Below are 18,436 nucleotides of genomic sequence, written 5' to 3'. Positions count from 1 at the left end.
AAATTATTTGCAAACCATTTATCAGATAAGGTATTAATATCCAAAGTATATAAAGAACTCATACCACTCGAGAGTGCAAGCACGCACACCCCCCCCAAATAATCCAGTTAAAAGATGGGCCAGGGACCCAAAATAGACGTTTTTTCCCAAGAAGATACACATGACCAAAAGGTACATGAAAAGGTGCTCAACATCACTAATCATCAAATGCAAAAGAAAACCACAGTGAAGTATCACCTCACACATGTTAGAAAGGCCATTATTAAGACAAGAGATAATATGCTGGTGAGAAAATGGAGAAAAGGAAACGCTTGCGCACTGTTGGTGGGAATGCAAACAGGTACAGCCACTGTGGAAAACAGCACGGAGGCTCCTCAGAAAGTTAAAAACAGAAGTACTCTATGATCCAGCATTCCTACCTTTGGTAACGTATCTGAAGGAAATAAAAACATTGTCAGAGAGACAATGTTCCCATGTTCCCTGCAGCATTTATTCACAATAGCCACGACATGGAAACAACCTGAATGTCCACTAATACATGAACGTATAAAGAGGTTGTGGTGTTCACACACACACACACACACACACTCCACATATGGCATAAAGAAGGAAATCCTGCTGTTTGAGGGCACTGTGCTAAGTGAAATAAGTTAGACAGAGATAGACAGACACTGCATGATCACATATGTGCAATCTATTAAATAAGAGAGAAAGTGAGAGAGAGATAAAAAAAACTAACTCATAAAGATCAGATTTGCAGTTACCAGAGGGTGGGGGCTAGGATGAGAGAGAACTGGATGAATGTGGTCAAAAGGTAAAAATGTCCAATTAAAAATTAAATCAGTACTAGGATGTAATGTACAACATGAAGACAGTTAACACTGCTTCTATGATAATTTGAAAGTTGTTAAAAGAATAAATACTAAGAGTTCTCATCACAAAGGAAAAAACTTTTTCTTCATTCTACTGTTTATGTATCTGCACGAGATGATGGAGGTTAACTAGACTTACTGTCATGATCATTTCATAATAAAAATAAGCCAAATCATTATATTGTATACCTTAAGCTTACTGTATACCAATTTTATCTTAATAAAACTGGAAAAAGGAATGGCACAGAGTTATAAACATTATTAAATTTTATTAACAAAAACTTTGTACATTTTCTTTAATACATGTGGAATTTTACATCTAGGTAAAATAACAACACATTCAAAATTTACCATTTATACAAATTGTTACAGAATAACAACCAGTGGGTTAAATAAGTAAAATAAACCACACCGATTTTTTTAATTATCTACAAAAGATTTGACTTTCTTTAAAATTCCCCTGAACATATAAAAATAAATTAATTTTACTTTTCAATTAAATCTACCAATTAGAAATATTACAAATCAAAATATCAATGTTATCTTATGAATTTTTCACAATACAAAACAGATTCACAAAACCTTATTTACAGAAATGAGGTAAGAACTGTGCAATGTTTAACCAAGAGACATATTGCAGAATTAACATGTTCTTCCAGCTAAGTACACAGTGGAGGTCTAATTACAGCTGGGTCTTTTCCACTAATAATTCACACATTTAAGAACAGTTCAATGATTACATCCCCAATTGTTCAATTTATACTCTGCCATACTGTCACGCCAGGAGTGTAGCTACCAAAGTATAAGGACTGTAAATACAAATTTCACCTGTTTCAGGAACTGTACTTGTTTTACTTATTTGTTTGAAATCACTGTCAGTAAATGAAAAGTTGTTTAAATTTAAAAAAAAAAAATTCTTACCAAATCCACTCATTTTTCTTGTGACTCATTAGTGGATAAATACCCAGGTAATAGTTTTGCCTGAGCTATCTACAGTGGCATAGAAAGTTTTTAATAAAGGCAGAACCATGGGGAAGGCTGCTGGTGCAACACTGACTATCCCTACTACTTACTCACAAGGACTGACGGTAGTGCAAGCTCAGCTGTCTAGAGCCATTTCAACACAACGGAGGTACTAACAGGCACTTGATTCAGGCCAAACCCGACCAGCAGTTTCCAGAGTGGCCCCTCTTTCTGAAAGATATCTTTCGCTTTGAATTGATCTGGTTCCCCCAGCAGCCTTAGAACTCACTTAACTCAAAATATGAGTAGTTACTTTAAAATATGAGTAGGTCTTAGCACTTTATATTTAAAAAAAAAAAAAAAAAAGTATTTAGCAAAAGAAAATTACCTTTAGCAGAAGCAGACGTTATCATCCTAACTTGATTACCAAAATTGGCCAAATCCCATTATAAAGAAAATTTTTATAACAAAGATTGCCAAGTCCCAGTTGATGACCTATTAATTTGCAATACTTAACCGATAAAACTCCAATAGAAGATATTGGACAGTTCCTTAAAATTTGTCTTAAGATCTGACTCACAGAGCGAGCATACTGTAACCCAAACAAAAGACTGTATTTCATATTCTAACTGGTACAACAAAATCAAAGTTTATAAATGGAACAACTCTTTAGTTTTGCTGTTCATCTCTCCAATTTATAACAAAATTAGTTGTGCACCAACTACATTAAATTCCTCTTAGGTTGATAAACTCATTGCATGTAATTATTTCATTGACAAAAGTTAGTTATTAAATTTTTTTTTTCAAAGTTCAAAAAAATCTGGGTTGAGGGATGGGGGATATATGGGAATTCCATTTCAGTGCAACAAAGCAACAAGAAAATTAATCAAAGCCTTACAAGAAAGTCCTTGCGGCAATTAATCCTTTGTTGTGCAGTTCATTTCTTGTCGCATTTCTTCATAGGTGTAGGAGGGCTGCAATGGCAGCCAGAGGAAGTGCTAGAGCAGCAGGAGAGGCGATCTAGAGGTTTCTCAAGTGTCAACTTTTCTCTTGAGTGACAGGCCCAGTTTTATCACTAAGTCTCTGCAGTTAAACAAAATCAAAGGCATTATGTAAATGAACACATGGCCCATGCTTGTGGTACTCGTCTCTTAAACTGGAATTATAATAGAAATAAGATGGTATATATAGTGACTTCATTTTTTTCTACAAGTTGGCACAACTGCTTTTCAGCACAATAGGAAAGACATGAGTTTACTGGTAAACATTATTATCTGCTTTCTATTAACCTCAGCAGTTACAAAGACAGAAGGGCCATCTGAAGGACAGAACTCAGAGAACGGATGGAGAAATCATCCCCCAAATTGACTTCTCCACAAAAGCAGTAACATGGTATTGGAGAAAATGAATTTTTTTGGACTAACAAAGTCATGGGTTCTGATCCCACATGTGCCATTTGTCTCTTAAGCTTTAACCTCTTTGAGTCTCCTTTTACTAATCTATAAAAATAAAGTCCCTCGAGACTGAAATCACATATACTATTGTAATCTAACAAAGACGCCTGGCACATGGTGGGGTACACATAAATATAATTTCCCAGTCTTGCTTTTCTCCCATTAGGTACTTAATACTGCTCATTTTGTTCTTATTTATTATTATAGTTTTCCATTAAAAAACACATTCCATCCTGTATCAGTCAGGAAAAGGGAGCTTGTAAATACAGGCACACCTCATTTTATTGTGGATCACTCCACTGAATTTTCCCCCAAACTGAAGGTTGGTGGCAACCTTGTGTCAAGCAAGTCTACTGGTACTACCTTTCCAATAGCATTTGATCAATTTGTATCTCTGTGTCACGTTATTTTTTTTCCCAAGATTTATTTATTTACTTATTTGACAGAGAGAGAGATCACAAGTAGGCAGAGCAACAGGCAGAGAGAGAAGGGGAAGCAGGTTCCCTGCTGAGCAGAGAGCCCAATTCGAGGCTTGATCCCAGGACCCTGAGATCATGACCTGAGCCTAAGGCAGAGGCTTAACCCACTGAGCCATCCAGGCACACTAAGTCATTCTTACACTATTTCAAACTCTTTCATTATTATATTTGTTACAGGGATCTGTGATCAGTGATTACAACTCTCTGAATGCTCAGAAGATGGTCAGCGCATTTTTTTTTTTTAGCAATAAAAAGTATTTTTAAATTAAGGTATGAGCTTTGGTTTTTTTTAGCTATTACACTATTGCACACTTGACAGACTACCTTCAGTATAATGTAAACATAATTTTTATATACACTGGGAAATAAAAACATTCATCTGACTCACTTTATTATAGTATTTGCTTTACTGCAGTAGTGTGGACCTGAATCTGCACTATCTCCAAGGTATGCCTATAGTTTGCTTTTTAATGCAAGAAAAAAACAGTATTAAAAGTCCCTAAATTAATACAGATTCACAGAGATTTCCCACATCTGTACAACACTGGGGAGGTGACTAGCTTTATGACAGTGATGGTAGTACTCACAATCAGAGGCAGGGGGCAAACAAAGCATTGAAGAGTTAATGAAAACCAATTAATCCTGCATTTTGAACCAACTTGTTTCTCAGTACAAACTCAAGTTTCTGAAGACTCACAGCGCAGTAAACAGCAAGCTTTTAAAGTAATGGGAAATAGCAAACATTGTGACTTTTCACACTGTGATTTGCCAAGTCTGCCCCCTCATTCTTTCCCTTCTTCCTTTTCTGGACATCCAGTCTCCATTCTGTATCCCAATATCCTTCCTCTGAGAGGGCTCTGCCCTGAACTCGAATTTAGGGGAAATACTTACACTCCAGTAAAGAAGAGCTAATTGAAGGGGATAATTAATAGAAAGAAACAGCCTTAAAATGTGTGCTACTATATGTATAATACACTGTTCCTGAATCCATTTTTAATGTATCTTAACTGGTATATTGAAAGGCTAAGAGGCTATCACTTTAATGAAATTAATAATTTAATCCATTACAATTATGTAATTATGTATTTATGTAATTGTGTAATATTTCTGTAATAATAATTATGTCATTATGATTTAGTTTCTTTTTAAAATTAATTTGGCAAAGTAACTGGAGTGCCCTAAAATTTTATATATTAATTTTATTATAAGCATAATTCAGTTTTATAAAGTACTTTAAAGCAAAATAATAAAAATATTCCAAAATTATCTAGATTGAATCTATAATTAAACAAATTAATGGAACCAAAGTTCATCAAAAAGCACCAACTACTATCTTTTGAATGGACTGTCCCATACCCCTTACTATAACTAAAATACACATTTTCATTTCCAATTCGGTAAATTATAACATGTACTTCAAACCATATGCACAAATTTAAACTAATGTACTTCAGGGGCTGTATAAATTGGCTTGGATCCTTCATGTTTACAATATCCAGCTGCTGAAGCAACTGGTTTTAAGAAGAAGTTATCAGGGGAATAATATACTTTTTTTAAATAAGAGAGAAAAGCTAAAGAGACAGTCATCTCTGATTCCTCAGTAAATTTCTTTTTATGATTTCACTAGGTAAGACAGAGCAAAGACACTTACTGTTACTTTCTGACTGGCATTGTCGCCGTGGATGGTAAGAAATGGGTTGGTGGTAGCTGGGTGGAGGGGCGGCGCCTGAGCTCCTGCCAGCAGGTTGTTGATGGGGATCTGCGTGGGCCCGGGGATCTGGAGCTGCTGCAGTTCCGGCGGGTGGTGCTGCTGGTGGTGGTGCTGCTGCATTAACTGGTACAGGAGGGCCTGATGCTGCTCCTGAGGTCGAGAACATGTGGGAGAAGATGAGCTCCCAGTCCCAGAATTCAGCAGTCAGTAAAGCCTGACTTTTCTATTTTCTTCTTTACTTTAATAGGAGATATTTAAATATAAGTCACATATACACTAAGAAAGAAAATAGTACTTTATCTGGAAAAATATACTATAACCATCTATTATAAAGTGTCAGTATTACTAGTGAATGGCTTCTTTTCAAAACAGGGCAAACAAATACAGGAGACCTAATCAAATTAGGTTGTCCATGATAATTAAGGGCAACAGCAACTTGGAAGTCATTAAGTTATCTGGATCTGACTTTAGAATATGTGCCATTCTCATTCCCAATTCTTGGAACAAAAAAGTAACTTTTAAAGTTCTCATTCATGCCAACAGAGAGTACGCCCTTGGTATAGTTATGAGATCATTTTTTGCAGCAAGTATGTATGTGATTTCTTGAGTGTTTACTATGTGCCAGGCACTGTCCTGAGACATATCAGCGGGGGGAAAATCTCTGCCCTTCTGTGGGCTCAGCCTGAGGCGGAGAGAGAGACCAACAAAATATTAAGATATGATTATTGGTAAGGACCAGGGTAAACAGGAACGTGTGGGAGACAGTATTGGGGGGGTAGAAATCTCAGATAGGTCAGGGTGGGTCTCAACTGGACAAAGAGTTGGAGGCAAGGAGGGAATTCACTATGTGGATATGGAGAAAGGGGGGGGGGTTTCTAGGAAGAAGGAAACATCCGGGGCTAAGGGGCTATGTGGGAGCATATCCCTGTGTGACTGAGGACTAGCAAGGAGACCAGGGGCAGGCTGAGGACAACTGAACGAGGAGGAGACAAGGAGAGAATGTGGGCCTCACGGTGGTGGGCCAAGAACACTCTGGCTTTTACTCAAAGTGATACAGCAAAGAAGGGGAAGGTTTTAAGCCAAGGTGTGACACAATCTGACTCAGGACTTGATGGATTCAATGGGAAGCATCAGATGAGAGTGAAGTATGATTGCGAGGTTTTGGGCTTGAACAACTACAAATCGGTTTTCCCTTTGGCTGAGGTAGGCAAAACTGTGTGGAGCAGGTTTGTGACAGATCAGCAGTTCAGTTTTGGACACACTATGCTTGAAATGTCTATTTCAAAACACCCTAGTGGAGATATCAAGAAAGCAGTTGGATACAGAAGTTTGAAATTCCAGAAAGGGGCCTGGCCTGAAGATGTAACATCTGCACATATTTAATACTGGACTGGAGAACGGCATTTGAAGCTCTATGAATGGAGGAGATCGTTGAAATTCTCGGTTACTCTGAAAGTGAGAGGCTGCGGTGAAGAGAGGAATGAATGGTTGGGCAGGAATAACATGGCCATAACCGGGGCTCCTGAAGGGTAAGGGAAGAAAGTGTTTCAAGGAGGAGGGAGTGATCAACTCTGTCAAATGTTGTTGCCAGATCAAGGAAGAAGGACAACTGCCCACTGACTGGTTAGCAGAACGAAGGCCATCTGGGAGGAGACAGCAAGCAAAAAAACAGGGCAGCAATTGGGGGGGAGGGGGGTCAAGCATGAATTTTTCTTAAGATGGGAGAAGTCAGGATGCCTCAGAAGAAAATGTGCCGCTTGTAAACAAACAAACTTCACCCCACAATCTTGGCTGACAAAAGAAAGATAGAATTTAAACCACTTCAGTTCTTGTCTCTGAGCAACAATGTGTGTGCTAAAACCTCCTTAACGAATCATGTTCTAGAAATGAGATGTCTGGGGTGCTGGGGTGGCTCAGTCAATTAAACAGCTGCCTTCAGCTCAGGTCATGATCCCTAGGGTCCTGGGATAGAGCCCCATGTTGGGCTCCCTGCTCAGCGGAGAGCCTGCTTCTCCCTCTCCCTCAGCCTGCTGCTCTGCTCTGCCTACTTGTACTCTCTATCTCTGTGTCAAATAAATAAAACCTCTAAAAAAAAAAAAAGAAAAGAAAGAAAGAAAAGAAAAGAAATGAGTCATCTATATGTACTATTACTAATAATAATCTTGTTTAAGAGGAAGGACCCCAAATAAACCATATTTTAGTATTTCATATTAAGATGAGAGATAAGAGGGCGCCTGGGTGGCTCAGTGGGTTAAGCTGCTGCCTTCGGCTCAGGTCATGATCTCAGGGTCCTGGGATCGAGTCCCGCATCGGGCTCTCTGCTCAGCAGGGAGCCTGCTTCCTCCTCTCTCTCTCTCTCTGCCTACTTGTAATCTCTCTCTGTCAAATAAATAAATAAAATCTTTAAAAAAAAAAAAAGATGAGAGATAAGAAAACAAGATCACATTTTAGTGCAAGCATTAAAGAATTTATATTCAAACTATCTTTTTACCACTGTAAGAACAGTAACAGTGAAAACGATGATCCACGATCAAAACAAGTATTTTCAATATATTTTTGACTAAAGTAAAACAAAATGGGAAGAAATATTTTACTTATTTATAACAATTTTTTGAATTTTTTAAAAGATCATTCATTCATTCATTCATTTATTGAGAGAGACTGAGGGAGAGACCTACAGAGAGAATGAGAGAGAGCAGGAGCAGGGGGAAGTGATACGGGGGTGGGGGGGGAAGCAGGTTCCCACTGAGCAGGGAGCCCAATGCGGGACTCAATCCCAGGATCCCAGGATCATGACCTGAGCTGAAGGCAGAGCCTTAACAAAATGAGCCACCCAGGTGCCCTAAAGATTTTTTTAAGTAATCTCTGCACCCAAAATGGGGCTTCACCTCACAAAAGAGCAGGAGTCCCACACTCTACTGACTAAGCCAGCCAGGCACCCTGAGCAGATACTTAGAAAGAAATTACAAACAAAGGCTGAAACTCTGAGCTAATTAAATAGTGCATTCTCTGAACAGTCTAACTCAGTGAAGTACGCTAGGGAAATGGAGCTAGAGATAGTTGCGCAAATACAGCAACCCGTCTGGCTTTAAGTTTATGACCACACAACGCGGGCCAAAATATCTCTGCATGTGAGCCACACACTTTGAATAACATGGGGCCTGAACTTACAACCCCAAGAGGTGCACACTCTACCAAATGAGCCAGCCAGGCGCCCCTCCCCCACCACACACTTAGTCAATTCGTCCTCTCTTCCAAGATACCTATTCCACATTTGCTTCTCTCCTCTGACCACCAATATCTTTATTTCCCCCAGCTGATACTTTAATTCTTTTTTTTTTTAAGATTTTATTTATTATTTGAGAGAGAGCACAAGCAGGGGAGGGACAGGAGAGGGAAAGTAGACTCCCAACTGAGCAGAAATATGGGCCTCGATCTCAGGACCCTGGGATCATAATCTAGGCCGAAGGCAGATGCTTAACCAACTGAGCCACGCAGGCACCCCTGATACCTTTAATGTAATTTTGAAAATTAAAAACCTTAACAGTGGGTTTCCTCAACCTCCTGTCATAAAAACCCTCTGACAGCTGCTCTGCCTGCCCTCTTCATACAGTAGAATGCTGCTCTCCATTCCCCTTCCTTTCCGTCCCCTATGAAGTACTTGGCTGCTCTGCTATCCTTCCTCTCCCCTGTTCCCATCAACATATACATGTACTGTCATATTCAAAAAGAACAAGAAACCTCCCCCTCAGACCATGTCCTTCTTCCATTAGCTGCTCATTTCTCTGCTTTTTTAGAGTGAAGTGTCTGGAGCTGCCAATACTCCATCTTCACTTCCCCTCCTGCCATTTTCTTTGGAACCATTTGAGGTGGTTTTTACTTCTCACCACAATTGTCAAAACCTCCAGGCAGCCAAATCCAACAGTCAATTTACTTGTCCTCCCCGAAGTATTTTTACACAGCCAAGTCCTTCCTTCGTTGATACATTTTCTTCATGCGGACCCAAGGACACCACTTTTCAGTTCTCTTAACTCGCTGGTCACTTTTTCCCCACATCCTTTACTAGATTATGCTCCTCTTCCAGGATAGCCAGGGCTATCTCAATCCTCAGATATCAGTCCTCATTCCCTACGGGTCTCATAAAATCTTGTAAATCTAAGTATCATATATGCAGCAATGCCCCCAAATTTGTTATTTCTAACTGCATCCTTTCCCTGGACTCCAGACTCACACAGCTGTCCAGTCACATCCTACTTAAACACCTAAATAGACATCTCCAACTTAGTATGTCTGTATCAGAACTTGTGCTTTCTCTCCAAAACCAGCTGTTCCTCTAGGTCTTCCAAATCTCAGTAAACTGCAACATCCCATTGTTTAGAACTCTTCCTTACCTTGAATGTCTGACAAACAAGTCTTGTTGGTTTTATCTTCAAAATACACAATCCCAGATGGTCCCCCCACTCCGCCCCATTTATCCTATTTTAGAAACCACATCTCCTACCTGGACTACTCCAATAGCTTCCCTACTTCTCCTTTTGCAACTATCTCCCCTCCCAACACATACAATTTTCCGCACAACGACTACTAATCTTTAAAAAATGGGAATTGTTATATGTCACTATTCTGTTTAAATCTTCCAATTAATTCTTTAAAATAATCCTGAAAGAAAAAGTGAGGATATATGAAACAAGATTTTTAAAGTTGAGATAATTATTTAAAATAATATACTATATACTGTTTTGATACATTTGAAAGTTTTCACAAAAGTTTTTTTTAAAAAATCACCAATGGCATCATATCATACTCAAAATCTAAATTTCCTGCCACAGACAGCCAAACGAGGCTCACCAGGGACTTTCTCTCCTCTGCACCAGCCTCTCTCTTATTCTGCAGTCATGCCAGCCGTCTTTCTAGTCCTCAAAACATAAACACTGGTCTTTTCCACTGCTACTCTTCCATTCCCCTGAGTCAAAAAATTAATGTTCCTTCAACTTTTATTCAGCTCCATGCTCAAAAGTCACCTACTCAAAGAGGCAAGACTCCACTATCTAAAATTAGCCTCTCATCCCACTGTTCCTTTATCCCTTTACCTTCCCTCATTTTTCTTCTCAGTGCCCATCACTACCAAAACCATATATTTGCTTATTGACCACCTCCACTGTCAGAATGAAACCCCATGAAAATACAAAGTCTTAACTCATCATCACATTACCGGAGTATAAAGAGTACCCCAGGACATGTTTTAATACTTGTAAATCAATCAATATAATGTCACTACAGGTATCGTGGACTATACCAAATGGCAAGACAAACTATTCTGGGGGTTATTATACATCCGGTAATGCTATTTCACAAAGTGGGTAAGTCTATACCCATGTTAAATGTCTACTTCAGCTTAGAACACTTGCTCCTAACAGAAATCAAATATTATCAAAAGAAAGAACTTACTGGCGTGAGCTGTTGAGAATTTAACAACTGCTGAAACTGCTGTTGGTGAAGAAATATTTGTCTTTGCTGGTCAGAAAGTAATCCTAGTCCTGAGGCACTGAAAAACGATTAAAATTCTTACTTTCTCCTATATACTGTTAATGTTTTTAAAATGTAAAATGAAAGACAACTTTTCAATTTGGTGTTTAATGAGTTAACAAGTCAAATCTTTAAATATAATACTTCTCTGATAACGATCACATACAAATTTCTTTTTTTCTCTCTCTGTGTATACAGGTAAATAAGAATTCACATTGTCAAGAAATGTTTTGTTTTCCTTTTTATTATACAGCAAGAAGGCACTCAGTACTTTATGGAATAGAAATTTAAATGTGTTTATAACACGCACATAATTTTTTATTATTCAAGGGTAATTTAACCCACACTAAATAACATGTATGTAAAACAAAGAAAAATCCCAACTACTAATTGACTTGACCTAACCTTTTTTTAATGGTCCCAATGGAGAGTAAAATTAAACACCAAAGAAAAGGGAGCCAGAAAAATAGTTTACTCGTATCCATTGCAAATCCATTTAAAACAATTTATTCCTCAAATGTATGTCCAGTAACAACATGGCTTTAATCCCCTTATTTTGAACAAACAGTCAAATGAAAGTCCAATACCATGAAAACAGTTTCACTCACAGGAAATTCAAGATCATTTGATATAGGCACTGATTCCTATATCAAAATCTTTAATTATAAAATTAGAACTGCATAGCTGAATTCTAAGAAATCAATATTCACTCATATGTGATCCTCATTACAATATTCTTTTTCTTCAAAATGTAGGATACATGAAGACAATATACAAGGGGAGGTAACACAGATCAAGAATGAAATTTTTAGAACAGAGTACATTTAATGCTTTATTACTGAAAGTGATTTAACTTTGTTTTAATTTGAATTAGTTAAATTTCCAACATAAATGGCTCTCAAAGTAATACACTTAATCTAAAAGTTTGCTAGTTTTCATTTCTTGTTGATTACATCTACAGGAAGCACATTAAAAAATCCCAATCTGAAAGCATGGACAATACTGGTACTCTGTTGCACTCAAGAACCCAAAATAGATTAAGTGAGTTTCTTACCTGTTCGTCAGTGTAGCTGGCATTGGATGTGTTGCATTAGGTGGTACAGTTGTATGGGTGAGGGGGGTAGGGTTCTGGGATATTGTGACAGGGGTCTGAATAACCCCATTTAAAGCTCCTACAATGCCATTAATTGCCAGTTGGTTACCTGGCAAAGCTCCAATTATTCCACCCACTGCAGGCACTGCAGGAATGGTGGATGTTACAGTCTGCATTCCACTAGCCAGTGCCCCCACCGTCACACCATTGACCTGCTGCACTCCACTAACACCCGAGCCCTGCTGTGCTGGACTCTGCCCAGCAGGAGGGGGAGTAGAAAGAGCAGAAGAGCTGCTGGTGCTTTGTCCACTGGAGGTTAAGTCCTAATGTAAGAAAGAACAGAAACTTAAGTCAGAACACAGCAAAACTGTTTAAAATCATCTTAAACCATTTAATGTGGTATACTACTGTTTGTAAAAAAAAAAAAAAAAAAAAAAAAAAACCAACAACGCAGAAATGAAACTAACCACACCAAAATTACCTGATTTAACACAGGAAGAGAATTATCAGGTAAAAAGCTGTTTCCTAGATGAGGGCTCTTACTGCTGTTCAAGGAATCAGTGGTAGGAGCTAGAATAATAAAAGACAAAAAGAAACCTATTTACCCTGTTACATTACATTTTGTGTAAGATTAAAGGCTTTATCTAAAAGCTTATCCTGAAGCCCACATTAAAAACACTTAAATATTAAGTCTTGCTAGACCTAATACCAGTTTAAAGGGAAAAAATCTATAACTCTATTGAATACTATGGCTTTAAATCAATAAAAAGATCATTATACATTTAAATAACTATTATAGTTAAATTATGTGCTAAACAAGTTAGAGCAAATTCAAGTTGATCACTTGACAGATCCTTCATGTTCTTTGAAAATAACCTATCATTCCTTTTCTACATCTTCATATAACTGATAACTAGTTATTATTCACTTATTATGAGAAAGATCCTAAAAGTCTATCCTACTTTCATTAGATATGCAATAAATACTTTCATACTTACCATTCTGTGCTGAAAATGCATGCATTTGATGAGACGGACTAGGATTTGTTGTTATTGTTGGAAAAGGCACTGAGAGCTGTGCATTCAATAACTGAAGACGTTCCTTTTTGGCTGTCAAGTTTTTAATCTGCTCTTCCAATCTCCGATTTTCAACTTGAAGTTGGTGTAATGACTTCAGCATTCCCAAAACTAGCAAACATTTGCATGGTTTTAATAAAGACAAGTTCCCACACAGGACTGCATATTTTACAGACCTAAGTATCAGTACTTTAAAAAGAAGTTAAAACAGGAGTAGAAATTCTGTAAAGCATTTTCAAATCACTAGGTTTAGTTTCTAAATTTATATGTAGATACAAATATACCAAAATATATGTAATATATAAGCATTAAGGGATACTGGTCCTAGATGTACCTTCTGGAAACTTCGTGGCCACATATCAAAAAACCCACCCATCTGGTCTAGGTAGTTTTCATTCTCAAAGAAAACTGACGACATTTTATTTTCACCAAAATAAAAACCCAATACCTAATTAAAAATTCAAAATGCCTGCCATCAGTTTTCGTTAAAATCATGTTTAAAGTCATACCAATATCCTTCCCCACAATAAAGAGTTATTCTGTGCTGCCTGGTCAAGTTAAGCGCGTCTCCATAGCCGGGCGAGAGGCCGCCCAGCCCCGCCGCCCCGCCGCCCCGCCGCCGCCCAGCCTGCGGATCCGCACATCGCCCAGCAGGGAGCAGTGTCCGCGCACCACAGCCCCCACGCCGGGCTCCAGAGAAACGATCGTCTGTAACCAGGCAGTTTCTGTCCTGCCTCATCACCTCAAATACAGTTTCAATTCCTTTTACAACTTGGGACTTCTCAACTGACAACACTGAGTAGTTCTGCCAGGGTGATGGACACTTTAAAAGTTCTACGTACACATATTAAAAAGTTGTATTTGTTTAACATGCCCTCAGGGCCTTCAAAAGACACAAGGGAGATGGTACAGACATATATGGTCATTTCCCAAGGATTTAACTTTTATCCCCTCCTCTTCAAGATGCTACACAGAAACCCTCAGTGTACCCAAATGAGATGCAATAAGATGAAGCTAAACCTGTCCTCCAGCTATCATGTTTAAAGGATTATCCTGGCATGAATTTCCTCACAATTAGCATTTTTCCGGCAAGGCACCATTCATAAAACAAAACAAAACACACAAAAAAACCCTAAAATACCAATTTACAGCACTTGTCTACTAACATAATTTTTTGTTTTGATACAATAAAGCAATAAAAGCCTATATCCCAAAATGATAAAAACTACGTATTTTTTCCCCCAAAAAACATATATCCTTTAACATGAGGCCACTTCCCCAGCTCACTGCCACTCAGAGTAACTTTGCTCTTTTTGGCATTTTTCAACCATCATCCTAATACTTAACATTGAAAAATACTAAATATGTACATAAAACACATAAATATGTATATAAAACAAATATATATATATACATATATATATACACAAAATATATATAAATTTAGCAATTCTTATTCTTTTTCATCTAAATTAAAAAATTAAGAAGACGGTTAGCATACTTGACTATATGCGTTTTTATTTTTACTTTTTCAAAACTATTTCTGTGTGCAGGGAGAAGTAGCAGAGGGAGAGGGAGAAAGAATCTCAAGCAGAATCACCACTGAGCGAGGAGTCTGACATAGGCCTTGCTTGACCTCTCAACCCTGATATCATGACCCTGAGGATCATGACCTAACCTGAAACCAAGAGCGGGACACTCAGCCAAGTGAGCCACCCAGGCGCTCCTGACTAAATGCATTTTTTAAAATGAATTCTCCAAAGGTAATCAAGTTTTCTTCAATTAAGCTAAGAGAAGATATGACTCGTGTATTTTAGTAAAATTTAAAAATTGGTAAGAACAGGGGCAGGCGCCTGGGTGGCTATTGTTAGGCATCTGCCTTTGGCTCAGGTCTGATCCTGGGGTCCTGGGATCAAACCCCACATCGGGCTCCATGTTCAGCGGGATTCCTGCTTATCCCTCTCACACTCCCCTGCTTGTGTTCCCTCTCTGTCTCTCTCTGTCAAATAAATAAATAAATAGGGGCGCTGGGTGGATCAGTGGGTTAAAGCCTCTGCCTTCGGCTCGGGTTGTGATCCCAGGGTCCTGGGATCGAGTCCCGCATCAGGCTCTCTGCTCAGCGGGGAGCCTGCTTCCTCCTCTCTCTCTGCCTGCCTCTCTGCCTCCTTGTGATTCCTGTCTGTCAAATAAACAAATAAATCTTTAAAATAAATAAATAATTTTTTTTAAAAAGTTTAAAAATTCATAAGAACAAAGTACCAATATTAAAATAATTCACAACAGTAAGAATAACCACTGAACAGATAAGTGCTTACTGTGAGCTAGGCAGTGCTCTTCACAGTTTTTATGCCCCAAAATATTATTTTTTAAAATATAATAAAATATAATATTAAGTGGGTATTATGCCCATTTAATACCCCAAACAGCACTGTGATATAGGTATATTATTATTCCCACTCTACAAATGGGAGATAACTTACACATTAGGAAACCTGCCCAAGATCCTAGCATTAGTAACAGGTAAATATAAGACCAGTGGTAAAATTGTAGAATCTGTTCTATTAAAACAGTACACTTTCTTGCCATATTATATAAAACACATCTCATAATTCCTCAGAAACTACTACTGATGAAATGTGACAGCTCCATCTATCCATCTGTCTGTCCATCCATCTTTTAAAGACATGAAAAGAATACTTACTGTCACTGGGAGTACCCTGTTCTAATAAAAACTGCTGTCCTTCACTCCACTGCCTCTCCAAAAGCTGTTCTATGCTGGCTGCTACTGGAGGCAGATTTTCCAAACTGCTGTTGACTGGTTGATCATAGCGAATTTGTAAGCTGCTTACAGGAGATCTGTTGAAAATATTAATTCTCAGTTTAAACAGAGAGTGCGTTCACATTTCTCACCTTATGCTGACCCTTTCCCTGTAAAAAGTCTTTAAACTCCAGGCTGCCTACACTGAAGAATGATAAAACCATAATCCACCCTAAAATTGAGTAATTACCATTCTTCCTCCCCAAATTATAAAATCAGGGGAATAGCCAGCTATTCTCGGTAATTAAAAACCATTAGAAAATAAAAACAACCCCTCAGTAATCTCTGAAACAGGCTGTAAAAGAACCTGATATAGCTTTAGATAAAAGGGGGAAAGACAGTATTAGAAAACGTGAAAATAAATAGCCAGAAGAAAGGAGTTCCACCATTCTGCTTTAATACACAAAATACCAAGAGTAACACTGTGCAATTATAATAATGTAGAAGGCATTTTATTTTACATCCAACAGAATCTCAAATATTAGTAAAAAGAAATTTTTAATAATATTGAAAAATTATAAAGTTATAAAGTCAAAAATACAGATTTTTCTAGTACTGACAGGATTAAGGAACATTAGCAAGATTAAAGTAATTTTTATTTGAACCCTCTATACAAATTTTTCTAAAATGCCTTGGATCTGTACTTCAAGTGGTAATAACTTAAGTCTTCCAAAACAAGTATTACTTATATTAAGATGAACGTGTAATGTTCTCTCATCCTTTTTTTGCTTTAAATTCGTAAATGTGGCCATTTCTGCTCTCCAGCCTCCATGCTAACACAGTACATTAGTAAAGGGCTTTAGGCTTTCCAGTGTGTTTCCACATAATTATCTCATATGATCTTTGTAACAGCCTCATGAGAAGTCAAAACCTGGTTATTGGTTCCATTTCCATATGAGGAAAACAGGATGGGGTTTTAGTGACTTGTGCAAAGATACACTGCTGGGTAGAGCAGGACGCAGCTCAGGTGTTCTAACAGCTCGCTAGTGTTCTGCCACTGCCTCAGTGTGCTTCTCTACTAAATCTCCTTCAACAACAAGTTAAACAAATGAGGTTTTTTCATTCCTCAAGTAAACATCACGTGCCCCATACAGTTGACCATCCCTCTCCAAATAGTACATTATACCAAGATAATTTAGGTTATTACCTTTCAGGCTGGTTTTTAAAGGGTAATATAAAGTTGGAAATATATGCTAAAAATAATTTGGTAAAATTTATTGCTTTAAAATGTTTTATCCTAATGAAAAACTAAGAACTATGCGAAGCAAAATAACACTGAGGGATCTTGCAAAATTTCTGGGTGGCTTCTATGATATTTTAAGTTTAAGAGGGGAATACAGAAATGCTTCCTCCACTAAACATATGAGCAAAAGCCCATTAGTTTTTTTCTGTGAAAAGAAGAATAAAATAGTACAGAAATAATCATAGCATAAAATTATAGATTAGTCAGTTGATGTTAATCAGTGTATACTTCAGATTCCGAGTTGGAAAAGAAGGAATGTTTCATTTCCTCCAGAAATCAATTAGGAAAAATAATACTACTTTTAGGTCACCCAGGAATTTTACAGGAAAAGACACTACTGGATGTGCCACTAGAAAATACCAAAATTAGAGGTTACTGAACCAATCTAATGATAAAGATGTTCCTTAAGACATTACCAATATATGAGCAACATAACAACAGATATTAATGGTATCCTTACATAAAAATCTTAATATTTAACAGACTTTTTGAGCTCCCACAGTTGAAAAATGCTCATTTCTCACAGTGGAAAAAAGACTCTAGAATGGGCTTTTACCTCCTGTTCTCCATTCTCACCTAGTCTAACCATGTTTGAGGCAGAGTTTACAAAATTAAAGAGCAGAGAGAAAACAAACTAGAAGAAGGTATAGAAGTTGAAATTAGAAGACAATTAATAAAAAGAGAGTCACCACCAAAAGTTCCATTGTTTTCTAAAAACTGATACAATATTCCCTTCTGCCATACTCCCCACTGAGAACAGAAGATGTGGGGCACTTAGACTGTGCTCAGAGAAATTCAACCCTTCCCATAGAACTCTAGTAAGAATTCTGCTAACAGAATAACCTTACATACATTACGTAAGACACCTAAATTCTACCATAATAGTATTTACGGCCATTTCACAGAACAATGCAACAATCTATTATACTTAGATTCAGACAATTTTAGGAACTAGAGAGCTTTTTTTTTTCAAAAGTTTTTTTTCTTAGTAAACTCTACACCTAATTGGGACTCAAACTTACGACCCCAACATCAAGAGCTGAATGCTCTTCTGACTAAGCCAACCAGGTACCCCAAGAACAGAGGGATTTTTACAAACGAGCCCCAAGAACTAGGAACTAGAGATTAAAGGGTTAAGTGCATTGCCCACAACAGAGCTAAAACTGGAACCCAAAGTTGAAAGTCTTGAGTATTGCACCTT

At 37.7% G+C, this 18,436-nt stretch overlaps 1 protein-coding gene across 28 annotated transcripts in view; it reads right to left on the bottom strand.

The window, feature by feature from the left end:
• Positions 1 to 1,121: 1,121 nt before the first annotated feature.
• The window catches only part of MLLT10 (MLLT10 histone lysine methyltransferase DOT1L cofactor), a 236,449-nt gene continuing 219,134 nt past the window's right edge, over positions 1,122 to 18,436 (bottom strand). For all 28 annotated transcript variants that reach the window (XM_082742092.1, XM_082742114.1, XM_082742116.1 and 25 more), the window contains 7 exons: positions 15,876 to 16,030; positions 13,097 to 13,285; positions 12,580 to 12,668; positions 12,060 to 12,421; positions 10,928 to 11,024; positions 5,420 to 5,629; positions 1,122 to 2,918 (listed from right to left, as the gene is read on the bottom strand). In XM_082742092.1, coding sequence (XP_082598218.1) covers positions 2,874 to 2,918; positions 5,420 to 5,629; positions 10,928 to 11,024; positions 12,060 to 12,421; positions 12,580 to 12,668; positions 13,097 to 13,285; positions 15,876 to 16,030 — 1,147 coding nt within the window. In that variant the 3' untranslated portion in view covers positions 1,122 to 2,873. The remainder of the gene's footprint in view (positions 2,919 to 5,419; positions 5,630 to 10,927; positions 11,025 to 12,059; positions 12,422 to 12,579; positions 12,669 to 13,096; positions 13,286 to 15,875; positions 16,031 to 18,436) is intronic.

The sequence above is a fragment of the Mustela nivalis genome, assembly GCF_964662115.1.
Source record: "Mustela nivalis genome assembly, chromosome: 7".
NCBI lineage: Eukaryota > Metazoa > Chordata > Mammalia > Carnivora > Mustelidae > Mustela > Mustela nivalis.
This window is presented reverse-complemented; position numbering and strand designations above follow the sequence as displayed.